The sequence below is a fragment of the Biomphalaria glabrata genome, chromosome 11 (assembly GCF_947242115.1).
Source record: "Biomphalaria glabrata chromosome 11, xgBioGlab47.1, whole genome shotgun sequence".
In the NCBI taxonomy this organism is placed as follows: Eukaryota; Metazoa; Mollusca; class Gastropoda; family Planorbidae; genus Biomphalaria; species Biomphalaria glabrata.
Genome location: NC_074721.1, coordinates 12212957 through 12235270, shown reverse-complemented (window position 1 = coordinate 12235270; position 22314 = coordinate 12212957). Strand labels below are relative to the sequence as shown.

The 22314-nt window shown below is 36.4% G+C and overlaps 1 protein-coding gene across 1 annotated transcript in view; it reads right to left on the bottom strand.

Annotated features, from left to right (window-relative positions):
• Window positions 1–22314, bottom strand: part of LOC106059714 (uncharacterized) — a 121501-nt gene that overhangs the window by 86785 nt on the left and 12402 nt on the right. Inside the window, exons 9-15 of the mRNA XM_056004630.1 lie at window positions 19382–19537; window positions 16292–16467; window positions 13539–13651; window positions 7830–8001; window positions 6715–6834; window positions 3979–4073; window positions 1773–1892 (exon numbers count right to left, since the gene is read on the bottom strand). Coding sequence (XP_055860605.1) covers window positions 1773–1892; window positions 3979–4073; window positions 6715–6834; window positions 7830–8001; window positions 13539–13651; window positions 16292–16467; window positions 19382–19537 — 952 coding nt within the window. The remainder of the gene's footprint in view (window positions 1–1772; window positions 1893–3978; window positions 4074–6714; window positions 6835–7829; window positions 8002–13538; window positions 13652–16291; window positions 16468–19381; window positions 19538–22314) is intronic.

The following is a 22314-nucleotide window of genomic DNA, read 5'->3' as shown; positions in this document are numbered from 1 at the left end:
TGTTTCCTATTAAGTTAATTTGTTTATTTTAATTAAAAAATTGTTCCTATTCATGTTCATATGTAAATAGGCTTTCTATATGTCATTTTATGATGATTAATAATTTACTGGTTCTTATACAAGCAGATAAATATGTTATCAGTTTACTCTTGGCCTGAGTGGCCAATGTATTTGTACCAACTAACTCTAGACTAGTATGTATGTTACTTATTAGCATATATATTGCTACTTTGTACTTTAAAATTTATCTCTGTTAAATTACTTTTTGTAAAAAATCTTAAAAACATTGGTAACTCTTCCTTGTTAGGGAATTATTTAACGTATAGTTTAGTGTGGGGTGGGTTGTTTAGTTAGCTTTAGAGTTACCCAGATGTATGTATACACACTGTAACAGGCACCTTCGATATGGGGTCACTGAGGTCACGCTGTAACTCAATCATGTTATTCCTTCAAGAGTGTCATCATTTGACAGTACTAGCTTCAAATACATTAGTGTCATAGTATTCTCTCAAAATATCTTTTCACCAAAGACTCTATTTTCTTATAAATATTTATTTCTTTGCAAGGAATTCTGATACATATAGAGAACGATATTTGCATTGTAATGATATCCATAGATAATTTATTTTACTCATTAGACGAATGTATTACCCCTCCCCCGTACTTTATTTCAATATTAGATACTGTTCAATGTGTCTAGTGAACATGTACTTCATGAAGAAATTATTTTATCTCTCTTGATAACAATCTATGTTCTTGTTCTGTTATCTCTCCTGATAACATCCTTAGTTATTAATCTGTTATCTCCCCTGACATCAGTTCCCCACTGCTTCGATGTTTTCCTCATATCTTCAATATTGAATGTGTCTAAAATCTATCTGTCTGATTGCCTCAATCCCAGAGGTCCTCGAAGGATGCCGAAAAGATGTTTACTAACTTTGTCCCTTTGTCTCGTTACAGCTTTTTATTCTCCTTTAGTACACTAGTGCCCCTAAGACCATTCCGCGCCCAGTGTCCACTGTTGCTTACAGCACATGCCCAATGATCAGAGCCAGTGCCCAGTAACCACTGTCCAGTACCTAGAGCCTGATAACTACTGCCGAGCAGCCGCAGTCCTCTGCAAGCTATAGACCAGCCTAGCACCTGCTAAGATAAACAAACAGACAACAGACAATCTCTAATAGCACCTCCAATCATGACATGTATACCGGTACATGATAATTTAGCTGCCCATTGCAAGCTATCAGCCTATTTTTATTTCTTTTTCCAATGAACCTTTGTAAATAACTGTATTCCCCTCGCCTGTATTTTAGCTTTGTGTCTGTGTTAAGTTTTCACGCAACATAAAATCCCCTAGACCCCATAAAACGGCCACAGAAAACGCTCAAATCAACAACGCTTGTCGCAAGCACAAGAAACAAAGAACTTTGCTGACCCAGTGAATGTCAGGTACCCAATAAAGCGCGGAGGACTCAGTGGTGACGTAAAAATCCACAAATTCAAAATCCCAGTGCTCGCCAGGTTCGAATTGAAGTCCCCCTAGATTCTGAAGCCAAACGCTTTAACCCTAGACCACCGCGCCAACCATTTTAGCATTCTTAGTATAGTGTATCATCGCGGAGTTTGAAGTGTTGAAAAAAAAAAACATTTGAAAATTTCAAGACATTAGATTTTATTGTTTAAAAAAAAAGTTGTACAGAAAGAATTTTAATTTCAATTTAAGAATGTTTCGTTTAAAAACAAATGCCCAGTCCTAACATGCCCTCAGTTACCTGGTTCACTAATTGTTTTGATAGTGTCCACATCAGACGGCTCCATGCTTGATGGTATGACAAATCTTCGGGTCACGTTAACTTCCTTTGGAATTTTAGAATCTGGCTGAATATAAATAACTGGGGACAAAATGTTACAGCATAGCTACATTAACCAACAGTAAAATAACTGGGGACAAATGTGTTACAGCATAGCTACATTAACCAACAGTAAAATAACTGGGGAAAAAATGTTACAGCATAGCTACATTAACCAACAGTAAAATAAATGGGGACAAATGTGTTACAGCATAGCTACATTAACCAACAGTAAAATAACTGGCGACAAAGTGTTACAGCATAGCTACATTAACCAACAGTAAAATAACCGGGGACAAAGTGTTACAGCATAGCTACATTAACCAACAGTAAAATAACTGGGGACAAAATGTTACAGCATAGCTACATTAATCAACAGTAAAATAACTGGGGCCAAATGTGTTACAGCATAGCTACATTAACCAACAGTAAAATAACTGGGGACAAATGTGTTACAGCATAGCTACATTAACCAACAGTAAAATAACTGGGGACAAATGTGTTACAGCATAGCTACATTAACCAACAGTAAAATAACTGGGGACAAATGTGTTAGAGCATAGCTACATTAACCAACAGTAAAATAACTGGCGACAAAGTGTTACAGCATAGCTACATTAACCAACAGTAAAATAACTGGGGACAAATGTGTTACAGCATAGCTACATTAACCAACAGTAAAATAACTGGGGACAAATGTGTTACAGCATAGCTACATTAACCAACAGTAAAATAACTGGGGACAAATGTGTTACAGCATAGCTACATTAACCAACAGTAAAATAACTGGGGACAAATGTGTTACAGCATAGCTTCATTAACCAACAGTAAAATAACTGGGGACAAAGTGTTAGAGCATAGCTACATTAACCAACAGTAAAATAACTGGGGACAAATGTGTTACAGCATAGCTACATTAACCAACAGTAAAATAACTGGGGACAAATGTGTTACAGCATAGCTACATTAACCAACAGTAAAATAACTGGGGACAAATGTGTTACAGCATAGCTACATTAACCAACAGTAAAATAACTGGGGACAAATGTGTTACAGCATAGCTACATTAACCAACAGTAAAATAACTGGGGACAAATGTGTTACAGCATAGCTACATTAACCAACAGTAAAATAACTGGGGACAAATGTGTTACAGCATAGCTACATTAACCAACAGTAAAATAACTGGGGACAAATGTGTTACAGCATAGCTTCATTAACCAACAGTAAAATAACTGGGGACAAATGTGTTACAGCATAGCTACATTAAAACAGTTTGGCTGAGAAAATAGCTTGAAGAAGACAAAACTGGGTTTACGAAGACAAAATTGAGCTCAAAGAAGGTGAAACTGAGCTAAGAAGTTTGACACTTGCTGTATATCATTTGGGACAAGAATTACTAGCTCGTAGGTCACACTGGGGAAACTCTGGTTTGACCGTTATAATTTTTCATTACAATATTTTAAAGTGTAGTAGATCGCTTAACCAGAATTCTCGGGGGGGGGGGGGGGGGGAGGAACGGGGATGAACCTGGATAAAACAAGATCCATTTTTTTTTTTAAATATAACACTCATTAGTTATTAAGAGAAAAAGTTGTATAAAGGAAGTATTGTCTTTCGAAAGAAAAAGTATTTGAACTATTTTCTTGCTTACAGTTTGTATACTATTTAGTTTGTAGAAACGTAAGGATGAGACAGCCGCACAGTATGCATTGAGTATGTTGCTTGATACTTACTGTTAAGTGTGACCACAGCCGCACAGTATGCATTGAGTATGTTGCTTGATACTTACTGTTAAGTGTGACCACAGCCGCACAGTATGCATTGAGTATGTTGCTTGATACTTATTGTTAAGTGTGACCAAAGCCGCACAGTATGCATTGAGTATGTTGCTTGATACTTACTGTTAAGTGTGACCACAGCCGCACAGTATGCATTGAGTATGTTGCTTGATACTTACTGTTAAGTGTGACCAAAGCCGCACAGTATGCATTGAGTATGTTGCTTGATACTTACTGTTAAGTGTGACCACAGCCGCACAGTATGCATTGAGTATGTTGCTTGATACTTACTGTTAAGTGTGACCACAGCCGCACAGTATGCATTGAGTATGTTGCTTGATACTTACTGTTAAGTGTGACCAAAAACTCTTGTAAATCCGAGGCTTTAAGGTTTGAAATCACTAGGTACAGAGTGCCTTGTCCAGTTATCTTGACAGTTGGTCTGTACACATTGAAATGGGTACGATTTTAGAGAACAACACAGTAAGTGTTTTAGCAAAGCTAGTGACAGTGGATAGACACTACTGCTAGTGACAGTGGATAGACACTGCTGCTAGTGACAGTGGATAGACACTGCTGCTAGTGACAGTGGATAGACACTGCTGCTAGTGACAGTGGATAGACACTGCTGCTAGTGACAGTGGATAGACACTGCTGCTATTGACAGTGGATAGACACTACTGCTATACTGCTAGTGACAGTGGATAGACACTGCTGCTAGTGACAGTGGATAGACACTGCTGCTAGTGACAGTGGATAGACACTGCTGCTAGTGACAGTGGATAGACACTGCTGCTAGTGACAGTGGATAGACACTGCTGCTAGTGACAGTGGATAGACACTGCTGCTAGTGACAGTGGATAGACACTGCTGCTAGTGACAGTGGATAGACACTACTGCTAGTGACAGTGGATAGACACTGCTATCGTAACTTTCATTCCAATACTATGTTCAGTGCGCTACGGCCCAATGTGTTCTGTAGACCATTGGGCTAGTGGGGTATCTGGGAAAAGGCTTCCGGTCTACCTTTAGGGGCTCAGTAAACACAACTCTGCTGGAGCCAGGATTCGAACTCATGTCCCTTGATAGGAAGCCAAGTGGTTTATGCGATGTACGGCACAGAATTGTGAAAATGCTAAACGTGGCCCAGCAGCTGTGGCTGAAGCAAATTTTCAGGGTCACGGAGATCGGGTCACAAAAAAAGAAAAACACTTAGCGAAGTTAGAGACAGAGGTCTCAAGCACATATTCTAAAACAGAATAGCATGTCCCAAGGGTAGCAATAGTAAAGAGGCCGAATAGAGCGAAAATGGAAACAAAGACGTCTTCGTATAACATGACACCGCATCTTTATGGAGGACTTCAGGAAAGAGGACATCCTCAGCAGGATACAGATTTCTAAAGGGACAGCTTGAGGCCCAATATTGCTGAACGGCGAGGGTGGATCTAAGTATTAATGTTAAAAGCTTAAAAACAATACACCGATACATATATAGATACAACGATAGATAGATTGATAGCTACATCGATACAATGATAGATAGATAGATAGATAGATAGATAGATACGACAGATAGATGCGACGATAGATAGATTGATAGCTACAGCAATACAATGATAGATAGATAGATAGATAGATAGATAGATAGATAGATAGATAGATAGATAGATAGATAGATAGATAGATAGATAGATAGATAGATAGAACGACAGATAGATGCGACGATAGATAGATTGATAGCTACAGCAATACAATGATAGATAGATAGATAGATAGATAGATAGATAGATAGATAGATAGATAGATAGATAGATAGATAGATAGATAGATACAACGACAGATAGATGCGACGATAGATAGATTGATAGCTACAGCAATACAATGATAGATAGATAGATAGATAGATAGATAGATAGATAGATAGATAGATAGATAGATAGATAGATAGATAGATAGATAGATAGATAGATAGATAGATAGATACAACGACAGATAGATGCGACGATAGATAGATTGATAGCTACAGCAATACAATGATAGATAGATAGATAGATAGATAGATAGATAGATAGATAGATAGATAGATAGATAGATAGATAGATAGATAGATAGATAGATAGATAGATAGATACAACGACAGATAGATACAACGATAGATAGATTGATAGCTACAGCAATACAATGATAGATAGATAGATAGATAGATAGATAGATAGATAGATAGATAGATAGATAGATAGATAGATAGATAGATAGATAGATAGATAGATAGATAGATACAACGACAGATAGATGCGACGATAGATAGATGGATAGATACATACATACAAACATACATATTGTTACAACCCTAGTGGCGGACTGAAAGGGTTAATGTGTGTGCGGCCTACAGACACTCATGATTCAGGCCAATCACACAGGTCAAGGGCTGTTGAACAAGGGACATTACTGCTAATGCACCAATGTGACCAATGTTATGGTCATGTGACCAAAAAGTCTTTACAGACGAGAGACACTGTGTTAGAAAGGACAGTAGAGTCCAGGACTGCAGCAGTAAGGACTGTTTGCTACGAGGGGAGTCCTCGAAAAGGTAGCTGTACGAGCTAGAGAGACTTTTAGTGATTAGTTAAGCAGTCCTGTTGTGTAGCAAAGCAATTGAAGTTAGTGTAGCCAATTGTGTTTATTGGCTGTTGTTGATGTAATTGTAAAAAAAACCGCCACATTGTTTATTGAAGCTCTTGATGTCAAGTTGATGTTTTAGATGTGTTGTTGTGTGGTTGGGCGGTGTTTACAGAAGGCCTGATAGAGAAGATCGTAACATTATGTACATACATACATCCATACATACAAACAGAGAGAGAGAGAGAGAGTTATATGTAGGTAGGTAGGTATGTAGATAGATAGATAGATAGATAGATAGATAGATAGATAGATAGATAGATAGATAGATAGATAGATAGATAGATAGATAGATAGATAGATAGATAGATAGATAGATAGATAGATAGATAGATAGATTGAGTACTTTGAGTTTAAGTACATAGTAGTGTAATAATATCCAACACAAGAGAAATTAACCTTACACACTTATACTCCAGGAAATTTGTGTTTCACTTAACGTCAGATCCTCACATTCTTGACATAAGACGGCCAGTAGAACAGAAATTTGTGGAACAACATACCACCAACAGTTGGCGAGGCATCTAAAATACACAAAGTCTCCTTTTACGTTGAAGATGTTTAAACATGGGGAGGTAAATCATCAATACAAAGCATTTGGTCTATCCGGTGTACAGAAAATTGAATATTTATGTGTGTGAACTATTTGAGTCAAAAATATTTTCTTGGGGGGGGGGGGGACTTCATTACTGTGGAATCTAATTTCTAAGTTGTTGTTTGTTTGTTTGTTTTTTTATTTCAATACTATGGAATCTAATTTCTAAATTGTTTTTTTATTTTGGACTTCAGCACTGTAGAATGTAATTTCTAAATTGTTTTTTTTTTATTTTGGACTTCAGCACTATAGAATCTAATTTCTAAATTGTTTTTGTTTTTTTTTTTGGATTTCAGCACTATGGAATCTAATTTCTAAATTGTTTTTTTTTGTTGTTTGTTTGTATCACCAAGTCAATGTGATTAGAAATAACAGTGATCTCTTCATATGCCGTCCTTGACATTGTTTATCTTTTGTCTATTAATTTCAAAATCTTTCCCCAATCTTCCTCCTTTCATTTTCTTTTTTTTTTTTTTTTTCATGTTCCATTATTTCGTCACCAAATTCTTTATATCGCTTTTATTGCGTAAAGAACGTAAACGTAAACATTAAAGTTTAGACCAAAGAGCAGGTTACTGTGATTTGTTTTATTCTCTACCTACCTAATAGTGATCAAAGCCTGACCTACCTAAATTCTTGCCAAGTGGACCTATGGATCAAATACTGACCTACATACATTCTTGCCAAGTGGACCTATGAATCAAATACTGACCTACATACATTCTTGCCAAGTGGACCTATGGATCAATTACTGACCTACATACATTCTTGCCAAGTGGACCTATGAATCAAATACTGACCTACATACATTCTTGCTAAGTGGACCTATGGATCAAAGTCTGACCTACATACATTTTTGCCAAGTGGACCTATGGATCAAAACCTGACCTACAGAAACTCATGCCACGGGTTAGGAGTACCTACCTAATAGTGATCTGAGGGTCTCTTATGTGCTTGAAGTTTGTGTAGAAAGAGATCTGCTTTTGGAAGGTTTTAAATAGTATCTTCTTCTTGGAGGGGTCGGCAGTGATGTTACAGGTGATAGTGACAGTTTCCCCTATAACCATCCAATCATGTTTGATAAGCATCAACTTCTCTGTGAAATGCCAGATTATTAAAGATTAAACGTTTAGAGATTCACAGAGAAAAATAGAAAAAAAACAACTCATACCATTTTTTTTATAATATTGAAATGGAATAATAAAAAAAAACATTTTTTGGTAAAGTTTCCGTCAATTCCATGTTGAAAGATATAGAAGGAAAACCTTGGAATATTTTTTTAACAATACGTCTTTTCGAGTCAGAACTTCGTGGAACCTTGAACCTGCTCTAACGATTTTCCTAGAAATGTAACAGTTGCTGTATATCACTGAGTTTGAGTTTTTGGCACATCGGGAAACTCTAGTTTGACCGTTATAAATTTTCAAAGTATAAAGGAAATCATTTTAAATTGGGCTATAAATAGGAGTAAAAAAAAACATGGCGTAGTCAGTCGCGGTGTACCGATAACTGAGTTATTTATTACATTTAAAGTTGCTAAAGGTTTAATAATAGATTATCTGAGCTTAGCTTATATTGTAACGTAAATCTAATAGACATTACGTCTAGATTCTTGATCTAGAATTATGCCTAGATCTAGATTAGATCTTAAGAGTTCTAAATCAGAAACGGGTAATAATGCTACCTTTAAATAATTACTTTTAAAATGTCCGCTGGCCAAATGGGTGAACTCGATCGTACAAGAAGCTGATTGTGTCAGAATCAGGAATTCGAGACCCGATGTGAACATTTGTTTTTAAACTTTTTAATTATTTTATTTTATTTGAAGTTGTATAATGAAGGTATTTAGTCTTTTAAAAAAATGTATTTTTAGATCTTTTTCTTGTTTATGTTAACATCTCTGTGAATTACAAGTCATTTTTGTGTGGGGGTGGTGGTGTATTTGTTCAGTGAATTAAAGTCATTTTTGTGTGGGGGTGGTGGTGTATTTGTTCAGTGAATTAAAGTCATTTTTGTGTGGGGGTGGTGGTGTATTTGTTCAGTGAATTAAAGTCATTTTTGTGTGGGGGTGGTGGTGTGTTTGTTCAGTGAATTACAAGTCATTTTTGTGTGGGGGTGGTGGTGTATTTGTTCAGTGAATTAAAGTCATTTTTGTGTGGGGGTGGTGGTGTATTTGTTCAGTGAATTAAAGTCATTTTTGTGTGGGGGTGGTGGTGTGTTTGTTCAGTGAATTACAAGTCATTTTTGTGTGGGGGTGGTGGTGTATTTGTTCAGTGAATTAAAGTCATTTTTGTGTGGGGGTGGTGGTGTGTTTGTTCAGTGAATTACAAGTCATTTTTGTGTGGGGGTGGTGGTGTATTTGTTCAGTGAATTAAAGTCATTTTTGTGTGGGGGTGGTGGTGTATTTGTTCAGTGAATTAAAGTCATTTTTGTGTGGGGGTGGTGGTGTATTTGTTCAGTGAATTACAAGTCATTTTTGTGTGGGGGTGGTGGTGTATTTGTTCAGTGAATTAAAGTCATTTTTGTGTGGGGGTGGTGGTGTGTTTGTTCAGTGAATTAAAGTCATTTTTGTGTGGGGGTGGTGGTGTATTTGTTCAGTGAATTAAAGTCATTTTTGTGTTTGTGGGGGGGGGGGGTACTTTCTTTGAATTGTAAGTGTACACAATAGAAGAGAACAAATCAACAGCTCTCCTTTTTTTTCCACTATCTCTGTTTACCTTCGTTGAAACTTCTGGGTGGGTGTGCTAAAAAAATAGATCTCGAAAACGGAAATAAAGATTTTCAAAGAAATTTGGCTGTTGATGTATATCATCTCATCTACATGACTTTTGCATCTTTTTCTTAAAACTTTTGCATCTCTTTCTTATAACTTTTGCATCTCTTTCTTATAACTTTCACATCCCATTCTTATAACTTTCACATCAATTTCTTAAAACTTTCTAATCACATTGTACAGGAAAAGATTGTTTAATTAATGTAAATATTGTTTTCTTTTTTTTTTTTTTTAACTATTTCATTAAATGTAATTTGTGTGTGTGTTTTAAAGAAGTATTTCTATTAAAAAAATATATGCAGATACCTTGCAATCGTGCAAAACTGATTTATTTATGTATCCTTATTATTGAAAATTGAGAAGAAAACTAGGTAACAATAAAATACATATTTATTCAAATTTTACACTACAATGTTGTAATAAAATGTCACTGCACACAACGCATGAGAATAAGTATTTTACCAATGAAAAAGATTTTACCACTGTAAGTGTTTTAGTAATATCTTGAATAACTTAATCTAATAAATATGCTAGTTGGAAGATATCTAACTGACTTAGATCTTAGATGTGATGTTTCTGTCACCAAAAATGTCTACGCTCCATCATGAGCTTGCGCTGGCAAGACCGAGCCACAGCTAGCCATGTTCTTGCAGATTGTCAATATCGACAGCACAAAGGGCTGCTTATAGTTGGACAGCTTACAGCCAAAGGCGATATTTTGGTGAGATGAAAAAAGGTCCTCATAAATGAATTGCCACACGAGAAAGGATATTATCCCGTGGTCATCGCCGACCCTTTTGTCTGAAGGCCCCCATCAACGAGATGATCTATTAATCACATTCGTTTGTTCATGGGTCACGGTCAAAGTTGAAGGAAAACATGCTGACGTCATTTTCCCAGAAGAAGGCCGGATGCTGCACTACCCATGCCTCTAACACAGGAGTCAGCGAGGCATGAAATCAGGATTAAGAAGGAAACGCCACAAGGCGGTACTTTTAAGTTATCAGTCAAACGATAAAGAAAGGTTTTAACATAAAAGCCTGACATTGTTCGAATTTTTTTTATGAAAGCGGGACATTGGCTGCCCCGCCCAAACATTTTATGGAAAGCGTGCCAGACGGTCCAAAGCGGGACTGTCACTCTTAAGTCGAGACCTCTGATTACCTTAGGTAGGAGTCTACATAAAGCGGGACTGTCACGCTTATGTCGGGACGTCTGGTCACCTTAGGTAGGAGTCTACACAAAGCAGGACTGTCACTCTTAAGTCGGGACGTCTGGTTATCTTAGGTAGGAGTCTACTCAACAACAAAATCCTTCCCTATGACTCTAGTTAATAAAACTTGGAACTGATCAAACCATTGCAATATACAACCACATCTGAGTTGTTTTATTAAACTTTAAATAAATTGCTGATAGATATAGACGTATGGACATCACAGTGGAAGGCAGTAGTACACCAGTTACATCTTGCTTCAATGGAAAGACAGTAGTACACCAGTTACATCTTGCTTCAATGGAAAGACAGTAATACACCAGTTACATCTTGCTTCAGTGGAAAGACAGTAGTACACCAGTTACATCTTGCTTCAATGGAAAGACAGTAGTACACCAGTTACATCTTGCTTCAATGGAAAGACAGTAATACACCAGTTACATCTTGCTTCAATGGAAAGACAGTAGTACACCAGTTACATCTTGCTTCAATGGAAAGACAGTAGTACACCAGTTACATCTTGCTTCAATGGAAAGACAGTAGTACACCAGTTACATCTTGCTTCAATGGAAAGACAGTAGTACACCAGTTACATCTTGCTTCAATGGAAAGACAGTAATACACCAGTTACATCTTGCTTCAATGGAAAGACAGTAGTACACCAGTTACATCTTGCTTCAATGGAAAGACAGTAGTACACCAGTTACATCTTGCTTCAATGGAAAGACAGTAGTACACCAGTTACATCTTGCTTCAATGGAAAGACAGTAGTACACCAGTTACATCTTGCTTCAATGGAAAGACAGTAGTACACCAGTTACATCTTGCTTCAATGGAAAGACAATAGTACAACAAATACTATTATTTTCTCAGTTCCTTCCCTTGGTCTTCCCTGCTGTTTAAGTCGATGACAGGTTAAGAGTTTCGGACACAAAACGAACATTGAAGTTCATAGGGACCTAGAAGCAGATTTCTCTTTTATAAAAAGGGCAAGAACCATCAACAACAACAGAGGAGTGTGATGCTTAAAACCACAGTTTTCTGCCCCACATGGCAAATAAATCCAAACCAAGGATGGCTGCCTGGTCGTGCGGCTTGCGCGCTGGACCGCCGTTTGGATTTATCGATGGTCCAGGGTTCAGACCCTGCCCGCTTCCATCCCCCGTCGTCCTGCGGGAGGCTTGGACTAGAAAGTAAACTATCTTCAACTCTGAAGGAACATACGAAATATGTAAAACATTTTACAAAACATTTACCAAACATCTAAATGCAGATCGACATTTTCAATTGGAAACCCACTGTGGGTCTCCATTAAGGTACTTCACCAGCATTTAATTGTCAATATGATAATTGAACTCGCAACCGCTTAAGGAGCTATTGCTTATCAAAGCATTTCCATAGTAAGTTTTCAATCAATGCACTTTGAAATTCCAAAAAAAAAATGTGTGACCCAAAATACACATGTGCAAGAATCAAATGGAAAGTGATAGTCACTAAAGGTTTGACTGAACAAAGTAAAGAAGCAGATGAGTGATGCACAGTTTTTGACAGTGTTCACAGATGCTTCGAGCCCACAATAAAGTGAAATTGTTTCCCTTGATGATACAATTCTTTGTGTCACCCATCATGGGAAATCAAAGCGAATTCGTCGATTTGGAATTGAACAGAATTTCGGGCCATGAAAGACCAAGTGGTTAGCTCTGAAGCCTTCGGTGGAGAGACTATTTGAATTATATCCTGCTTTGAAATTATATTCTTTTCACAAGAGAAGTGTACCACCATAATCAAAAGCTTCTTTGAAAAACCATGTGGCTGAATTTTGTACACAACATAGCGGCAAAACTCCGTGCAAAAGTTCTGTTTGTGGAGGGTCGAAATGTCAGTGCTCTTGAAATATTTTCTGCAATAGTCATTCGTTCAGAAATGCACTCCTCCACAGAGGATTTCGCATGCGGCTTCCTGTTTGGATGACGCTATTTGGTTAGAAAAGGTGATGTAGCGTTGACAATCGTAAAAGTTTACAAAAATTGTGCCAATACCGGGTAATGCAAATAAAGAAGCGGCCTATTCAATATGTTAAAACTTTCAGATGAATCGCACAAAAAGATCATCTATCCTGGAAAAGGTTTGAGAAAGTCTGCAATTATTTAAATTATTGCGTGTGAACATTGTGTGTGTGTACATTGTGATGTATTGTATTACCGTCTATGTTATTGAAATATTGCTCGAAAAAGCAGTTTTACGTCCCTTGATGGACACGTGTCCCGCTTACCTCCCCAAATATCTGGTCACCTTACTCCTACCCTCTCCCTGTTACAAGTACGACATGGCCTAAATTGTGCTGATGTGCCTGAACTCAAACTCCCTATTACAAGTAAATGAACTTAATAAATCTAAAGGCAACCTGTATTTAGGGTAAAATAAACACATTCCCCTTATTTTAATTTATTTAATGTTTATATTTTGTTTAAAAATTATTTTTTCTAAATATTTGTTTTCCAAATGTGGAGGACTCTTTTAAAGGGTAAGGCCTTGTGCGCCTGTTGTAACTCAGGTCCTGGGATTGAGTAATGAAAACAAAACGCTAGGTGAGTACAATGCCTTCTTTAATTGAGTTCCTGTTTATTTTCGTTCATAGATTACTTACCTTCCTTTCTGGCTCTGTAGATGCTAGTTCTTATACTTGTCAGTGATTCATATTTATTGTAATTCATAATTGTTTCACACATGGTCCCAGTGCTCTGGCAGGTCCAGTTAAATCTGAAGCATTATACTAAAAGCTTTTTTTTCTTTGAAGCTACAATCTATAAACACATTTAAAATTTATATATATTTATATATTGCTATAACTCTGCTCCCGCACCGTCGCCCAGTTCAACACGAGGGTCAGACGACTTGCTAATAGAAGAAGTACTGTTGAGATCCGGCTGACGTGATCAACAAGAGATAGGAATCTTAGCTGTTTAGAAAAAAAAAGAGCCTTCGTGCTACCAGAGAACCTCATAATCTGGATTAAGGACTTGGAGCGATACTCGCGTGTCTGTGTTCTTTACTAATGTTTGGGTCGGAATGGCCCGGGTAGGCTATTCTGCCTCAACGTGGCACTCGTGTAAAAAAGGTTTGCTTAAGGAAGTAATTAGGCTAAATGAATAGCGAAACAAAAACTCCTGTGGGAGTGTCCAAGGGAAATGCGAGAGCTTTCCCTTTGCACTGTGCGAAATTGAAAGAGAGCTTCCACGTCCCTGTCGATAATCCACTAATGGCGAGTCCTGCACGGTTAGCTTGGTAAAACATAGGAAAATGGCGGAGGTTCCCGGTGTACTCAGCCTTCGGCCATGCATTCTAGTCCATGCGCTCGGAGTGCGAGATATATCGGAAATAGCAATGCTTTACATAGACATTGACTTGGACCTCCTCCAGACAGAACGGTTGTTCAAGCAGGTTTACACGCATAGAGCTCGAAGAGCCTTCGGCTTAGCTCTTCTGACAATCACACGGGTCGGAATGGACTGGCAGTAGACAAGGCTCCATGTTTTGTAACTCAATAAAAACATCATAGAACTAGTCACTTCTTATTCAGTACGCTGGTGCGCACCACATATGTCGGAGTAGGAGCAGAGTTATAACAATATAGATTGAAGTAAAAGTGATCAGTGTTTATCAAGACAGGATTGGGTTGGATTGGATGTTGAATTTCTGGCACATTGGCACAATCTAGACCATGTAGTGCCCATAATCCCTCAAGGATTACTTCCCCTATATAGGTCAAGTGCTAAGAGCTACACAACTGAGTTTTTTAAAAATAAGGTCCACTCTCAACTCAAATAGTAAAAAAAATGTAATAATTTATTCAAAACTATTTTGTAACTATGTAAAGATGTATAAGTACATTGTCCCATCTCAATTCACTTAAATGTTAGTAGTTAACCCCCACCTCCCGGATAAAGCCTAGCATTTGCCTGATTTGCCCAGGATCAACGCAATCCAACATTGTTTTGAGCTTGTCTGTTCTAAAATAGTTCCCTCTATTATTCTTGTATCTGGGGCAATCAAGGAGGATATGTTCTAGGGTGAGGTAGAAATCCCAGTGGGCTACTCACACTTTCTTTAGCACCAAGGAGTGTGTGATGTAGGTGTGGCCAATTCGAAGTCAAGACAGTATGGATTCTATTACATGTATTGTGTTCATGGGAATAAGATTTATCCTAGACCATTCATTTTAGTAGGCCTTAACACTGACCTGCAACGTCACAACATGTGGGCAGTGGAGACCAAATAGCTGGTTACCACGTTGTAAAGACCTGTGACGTGGCAACAAGCTATTGGTCTCCACTGCCCACATGTTGTGACGTTACAGGTCAGTGCTTAGGCCTTCTATAACAATTGGTCTCAGTTTATCAGAATGAAAAAAAAAAACTCAGTATGCATGCTACCTAGCTATGCTACGTCTAATAGTTGTGTCCAGTCTTCGAACTGTAAGACTGCGCACCAATGTTAGGCTTTCTAGTAATTGAAATAAATGCCATGATGTTTATTATATCACTGACAACTATTAACAAAGAAAGTACTCTGAAAGCTAAATAATTAGTTTTTGGTTTCAAAAACGTATTGAAATGGTCCTACATATCACCAGCCAGTACGTCAAGTCAGCTAAACTGTAGATTAAAATAGTATTTAAATACTACTTCTTCTGATCAGCTAGATCAGTGATGTCCAGCCTAATTCAATCTGCGGGCTATTTTAATTTCCAACACTAGTGTCGCGGGCCACGTGATGGAGAAGATACTTAAACTTAATGAAATTGACCTGAAACTATTTTATTTCAAACCTGAGGATCTAGTTCTTACATTGAATTATTGGGATAGTTGAATTTTCTCTTTACACTTCAAAACAAAAATGGCTTAACTTCTGTTTATATTTTGTTATTCTTGTTTTTAACAACAGCCACACTTTCTTTAAAAAAAACAACATGTTGGCTAGTAATGGTATCATGTTCTACAAAACAGTAAAGATCCGTTCACTTTTCCTAGTAGATTCTATAGTCCTATTTCATGAACACACAAATGTTAAATGCCTTGGTAGTAATCCATTAGAAAAAAAGGCGAAGGCCTTAACGTAGGTAAAGATACATTTTGAACATTTCTTTCGGGGTGGGGAGGGGGAATTTTCTATATTTTGTGCCGAAGTTTCGGCGAGCCGGATGGTAGTACGTCGCGGGCCGGCTCTGGCCCGTGGGCCGTATTTTGGGAACCACTGAGCTAGATGGTCAAATAACCATAACTTAAAAGATAATATAGGATAAGATAAGATTATTTTATTGGTCAAAAACAAATGAAAACTCTGTTCGACTAAAATAGCCAACCTCGGCATCACGACTATAATAATGACACGTTAAACTACCTTATGGAAGGCTGTAGCAGGTAGCCAGACTCTACTGTTTCGGAAATAAGGATCGTCTCGGTTGCGTTGATAAGTATGTCACTATTTTGCGTCCAGGTAAAGCTCTCTTGTTTCGGCGTGACTCTAAGTTGAAGGTCATCTTCTGTAACATCAGATGCCTTGATTTCGAAAACGCTCTGTTTGGAATGCATGTGACCAAAAAAATACAACGACTAGATATAGACCTAGATCTACATGTTTCTAGAATAATTATTCAATTCAATGAATAAGATTTTTTTAATGTAGGGGCCTACAACAGCGCGGAAGTAGAAACGGATATAACAACATCTATAATAATCATGTATGATTAACAATATTAACAGCTATAAGCTACGATATTAAAGATTTTATCTGCAGCGATAAAAAAAAAGTCTTATGCTTTTCTTTTTTTTTTTTTTTTGTCTATCCTGTGTTCAACGGTATATACATTTTTGTTTATATTTTTTTTAGCACCTTTGATTCAATTTATGTTCACTCTACTCTAGGGCAGGCATATCAAACACAGTGTTTGCGGGCCGCATGCGGCCCGCGACCACTTTGCATGCGGCCCGCTTGGCCACCTCAAGAATTATCAAAATAATGTTAAATTATTAAGCGTTTAACAGTCAACACTAATTTTCAGGTAAATAAAACAACTAAAAAGTAACAATCAAATTCGTTGAACTTATTGAGTATTCTTTAATGATCAGATTTGGAAATTAATAATTAAAAAAAAAATATTTTAAATTGAATTAGATGTGGTATTTCGTTTTTTTTTAATTAACTTCGAATTATATTTCAAGTTATCTTTTAAGTTTAGTGCTGTATTTTTTTAAACTTTTTAATTATTATAATTGTTAAAAACACATCTTAAATAAGCAATATGTTAGACTTAGACAAACATTATTAGTGGTTAAAATTGTCATTCTACTTTATGTCAGTAATAAGATTCACTCCTTAATATGCAATAGACTTAGACAAACATTATTAGTGGTTAAAATTGTCATTCTACTTTATGTCAGTAATAAGATTCACTCCTTAATATGCAATTCACGCATTAGTGTCCCCAAAGAGTACAATGTCAAACAACATTACGCTCATCACACAAAGGCATATTAGACTTACACTGGAAAAATGAGAGATGACAAGCTACTTTTATTAAAAAATAGTTTTAAAAGGCAACACATAGTATTTGATAAACTGAAAAACGTGATTGAGTCTGTAGCGAAAGCCAGCTATATTTCGTCAAACTTAATTGAAAGCTATAGCAAATCATTTAGTGAAAGGGATTTTATGAAAGAGTGTATCGTTAAAGCTGCCGAAGTCCAGAAAAAGGTGAAAGTATTTAAAGAAATAACGCTAACTAGGAACACTGTGGCAGAGAGAATAAGTCAGTCAGCTTGCGTGAACAATTCAAGAACAAAATAGTTGATTTGGAATTCTTATCATTGGCTCTGGATAAGTCAACTGATGTAACGGGTGTAGCACAGTTGGCTATATTCATAAGGACCTTTTACAGGAATTTTGAGATACATAAGGAACTACTTGAGCCCTGTTCTATACATAACACCACAACAAGCGAGGATATTTTTTGAGAAATTACAGGAGGTGATATTGCATTGAAATTTACCTTTGCTAAAAATAGATAGTCTAGCAACAGATAGCGCAAGATGCGCACCAACCATGATTAGGGTTAGAAATGTTTTTGGTGCAAAGCTGCTTACAAAAATAAGAGAGATTGATGCTAATTTTAAATTTGATCATTTTCATTGCATCATTCACCAAGAAGCACTATGCGCAAAGTAATTACAGTTCCAACATGTACTAGGACCAGTTCCAGTCGCTATCAATTTTATTTGTGACCGTGGTTTTAATTATCGCCAATTTTCAATGTTTCTGGATGACATTGGACACGAATTTGATTGTTTTTCCACTATGAAAGCTACAAAACACCTTTCAAGATTATCTGATCGAAATGTATCATCAGTGATGAAAGTGTCAGTGACAAACAAACTTCAACCTGACATTAATAAACTTGTATCCCAGAAAAGATGTCAAGCATCAGGACAACGAAAATAATGCCGAACCATAATAATTTTTTATTAATACACAAGCACTATAAATTTAGTTAACTAAAGGACAGGTATTCTACTAATTCTTGTGTATTCTATTGTATTGTTTTTTTTTACATAAAACTAGTAGGCTATGTTTTCCAACTGATTTTTGGCTGCTGCCCTTTTGGTCATGATAAGTTTTTATGCGGCCCATAAACCTTAATGAGTTTGACATGCCTGCTCTAGGGGATCGATAAAATGTGAATCCTTTTAATGAAGTTTCAAAAAAAAAAGAAAAGGAGGGGATGTTCCGGCCATAATAAGCCTAATAAAGCCTGAGAACAAATCAACGGGCAGGTGTATCATGTTAGTAAAATACATTAAGGACGAAAACAAAAGAGTGACACAAAAATAAACGCTATAGCAATAAGCTGCAACGACAACAGATGTAAAACAGACATCACAAAAATATCCTCAAGCAAAGCAACCATAAAACTAGCAATATAAAAAGTTGAAAAAAAAAAAACATTTAAAAAAGAAAGCAGCACTAGATATTTATTAAAAAATTGCATAATCTACAACGGCGAAAATAATAGTGATTGATAGTGTTAATAACAATATCATTTCCTACATATTATTAAAAATAAATAATGAAAACTACAAAGCCAAGGCCGTCTTCGGAAATGGAGGATTTAGATCTAGTCTACATTTCAACAGCTAACAGCTGTTTAAAGTGAAACGGGATGGATCAACATGGTGTGCAAGCATAAAGGAAGGGTCCCGGATTGCAGTTGCCATACTCAACGGTAGCAAAAAGAAGGCTGACAATGCCCTATATTATTGTTGTGGTGCACCAGATTTAAACAGATTGTGTCATTTTATTTTTTCGCTGCTTATATTTTTATTGTTCTATTTCATTTGGGGCCACCAAATTCACATCGCCTAGAACCACTAACTAAATCTAATTCCATCCCTAATATACATAAGAACCCTTAATGAGATCATTTTATACACTCACACAGACTCGCCGCGTGTACTTGACCTTCATCAAAACCAGGCAGACGTAGTACTGGTCTGTAGCTAGTAACGATGGCTGAATGATCAGAGAAGGAAGGCTCATGTTTACTTTCAAACTCTGCCTGGTCCTCAGAGAAATCAACTTCGCAAGGTTCACCTGTATGTAAACGTAATCATCAGAGCACTATAGACAAAATCCATGGGCGTAGCCTGGGGGAGGGGTGTTGGGAGGGATTTCCCCTCTTCGGCATAAGTGTGTGTGGTGTGTGTGTGAAAATTCGTTTGCATTATTTTTTGTTTTATAGAAAGAGGGATTTTAACCTTAAAGCTTATATTTTTTACAATAATTATTAACCTTATCCATACATTCAAAATAAATAACATGTTGCATGTAATAAAGAGAAACTAAAAAATATTTTATTCTTCTTACAAAATTAGATAAAATAGCAACACAAAAAAAAACTCTTGACCTACTTTGAGCCACAGTTGTGTACAAATGACTTAACAAGACTTTCCATTCGCAAATAAAAATTAATTTCTTAATTGTTATTTGTCATACAAACTAGACATAGATCTAGCTAGATCCAGACCTAGTTCTAGATCTAAATCTAGACTCAAGGTCTAGGTCTAGAACTAGATCTAAGTCTACATCTGAAGTTTTCCATTGAAAAGTGGTGTAATTTTTTGAAAAATCGGCTTGCATATATAATTAAAAAATTAGATGGTTCACTTTCGGAGAAGAAAAAAGTAGCCGTAGCTTCAGAACTTTGAATGATCTAAAATATCATGATGTCCGATTTTCATTTTCTCTTCTAGTTTCTGAGATCTAAATGGTCGGACGGACAGACAGGCCACACAAAACTAATAGCGTCTTTTGCCCTTTTGGGGCAGCTAAAAATCAGTCACAAAATTCTACCCACCCCTCAGGGGGGATTTCATTTCGGCATGGCTACGCCTGTGCAAAAGTCTAACTCAGTTCTATCCGAATTAAGTTCTGTCAGGATCATGTTTAAATCAGGTAAATGTGAATCATATTTTACTAAAATTTAAATCTGAATTGAATCAGGCATGAATGAAAGGTTTATCAATCAGGCATGTCGGCATCGTTTTTGAATCATGCAGGTCTGAATCTTTTTTGTATTAGGCATGTCTGAATCTTTTTTGTATTAGGCATGACTGAATCTTTTTTGTATTAGACAGGTCTGAATCTTTTTTGTATTAGACAGGTCTGAATCTTTTTTGTATTAGGCATGTCTGAATCATGTCTGAAACATATTTGAATTAGATAGTTCTGAATCATGTCTGAAACATATTTGAATTAGATAGTTCTGAATCATGTCTGAAACATATTTGAATTAGATAGTTCTGAATCATGTCTGAAACATATTTGAATTAGATAGTTCTGAATCATGTCTGAAACATATTTGAATTAGATAGTTCTGAATCATGTCTGAAACATATTTGAATTAGATAGTTCTGAATCATGTCTGAAACATATTTGAATTAGATAGTTCTGAATCATGTCTGAAACATATTTGAATTAGATAGTTCTGAATCATGTCTGAAACATATTTGAATTAGATAGTTCTGAATCATGTCTGAAACATATTTGAATTAGATAGTTCTGAATCATGTCTGAAACATATTTGAATTAGATAGTTCTGAATCATGTCTGAAACATATTTGAATTAGTTCTGAATCATGTCTGAAACATATTTGAATTAGATAGTTCTGAATCATGTCTGAAACATATTTGAATTAGTTCTGAATCATGTCTGAAACATATTTGAATTAGTTCTGAATCATGTCTGAAACATATTTGAATTAGATAGTTCTGAATCATGTCTGAAACATATTTGAATTAGTTCTGAATCATGTCTGAAACATATTTGAATTAGTTCTGAATCATGTCTGAAACATATTTGAATTAGATAGTTCTGAATCATGTCTGAAACATATTTGAATTAGTTCTGAATCAGGCTTTGTCGTTGACATGGACCAATTGGTTTATTCTGGACGTTTTTAATACTAATACTACTTTTATATATACTAGCCGGATATGACCCGCGGCCTTAGTTAGGGTATTACTGATCAACTGGATTGAATTTAGATCTACTTTAAACATGGAGAATGTTCCCTTCACATTTTTTTTAAATTTTGCATAGAAAATAAAAGTATACTGTGAAAATGATTAATCCGTTCGGCAGACATATTCATATCCTTATCTTATCTTATATAATACAGACGTTACTTCAAAAAAGAAGATGATTACGTCCTACGCGTCATGCATTTAGTCATGCATATTAACTAGGGGTGCACCGGATAGTCCCTCCGGCTCCGGCTTCTGCCGAATATCCGGCATTTTTTACTATCCGGTGCTATTCGGCTCCGGTCGGATATCACTACCGGATAGTAAACCGGATAGTAAAAAATACAACTATTTAACATGCATAAAGTGGACCTCGTTCCATTACTGTCTGTTATAGAATGTATTAATGCTTTTATGAAAACAAAATAATGTGCTTAAAAATAGAGCCATTATGAATATGCACCAAACATCGTTTATTATAAAGACAAGGCGTGTTAATAACTTAATATAAATAGAAATGAAACTTTACATCATAAGTGCGCTTTACATACAGAGCAGCAATGGCTGGCACTTTTTTCAATTTGTCTTGACCTTTGAGTAAGTTAGTTAACATGTTAAAATGATACATTCCTTGACTACGTCATGCTGACCAGACGTCTGTCTAGCTGTGTGGGTATATCTCCAGAGGTAGAGATGAACAACTCCCACCCCCTTTTATTTGTTTAGTCCATCACATTGAGTTTATTTATAGGCAGGTAACCACAAGTTAAATACGATGGACGTAGGTTTAATGTCAGCGTATTGACACTCTCTAGTAGTCACACCTTTCGAGGGAACTGAGTTTG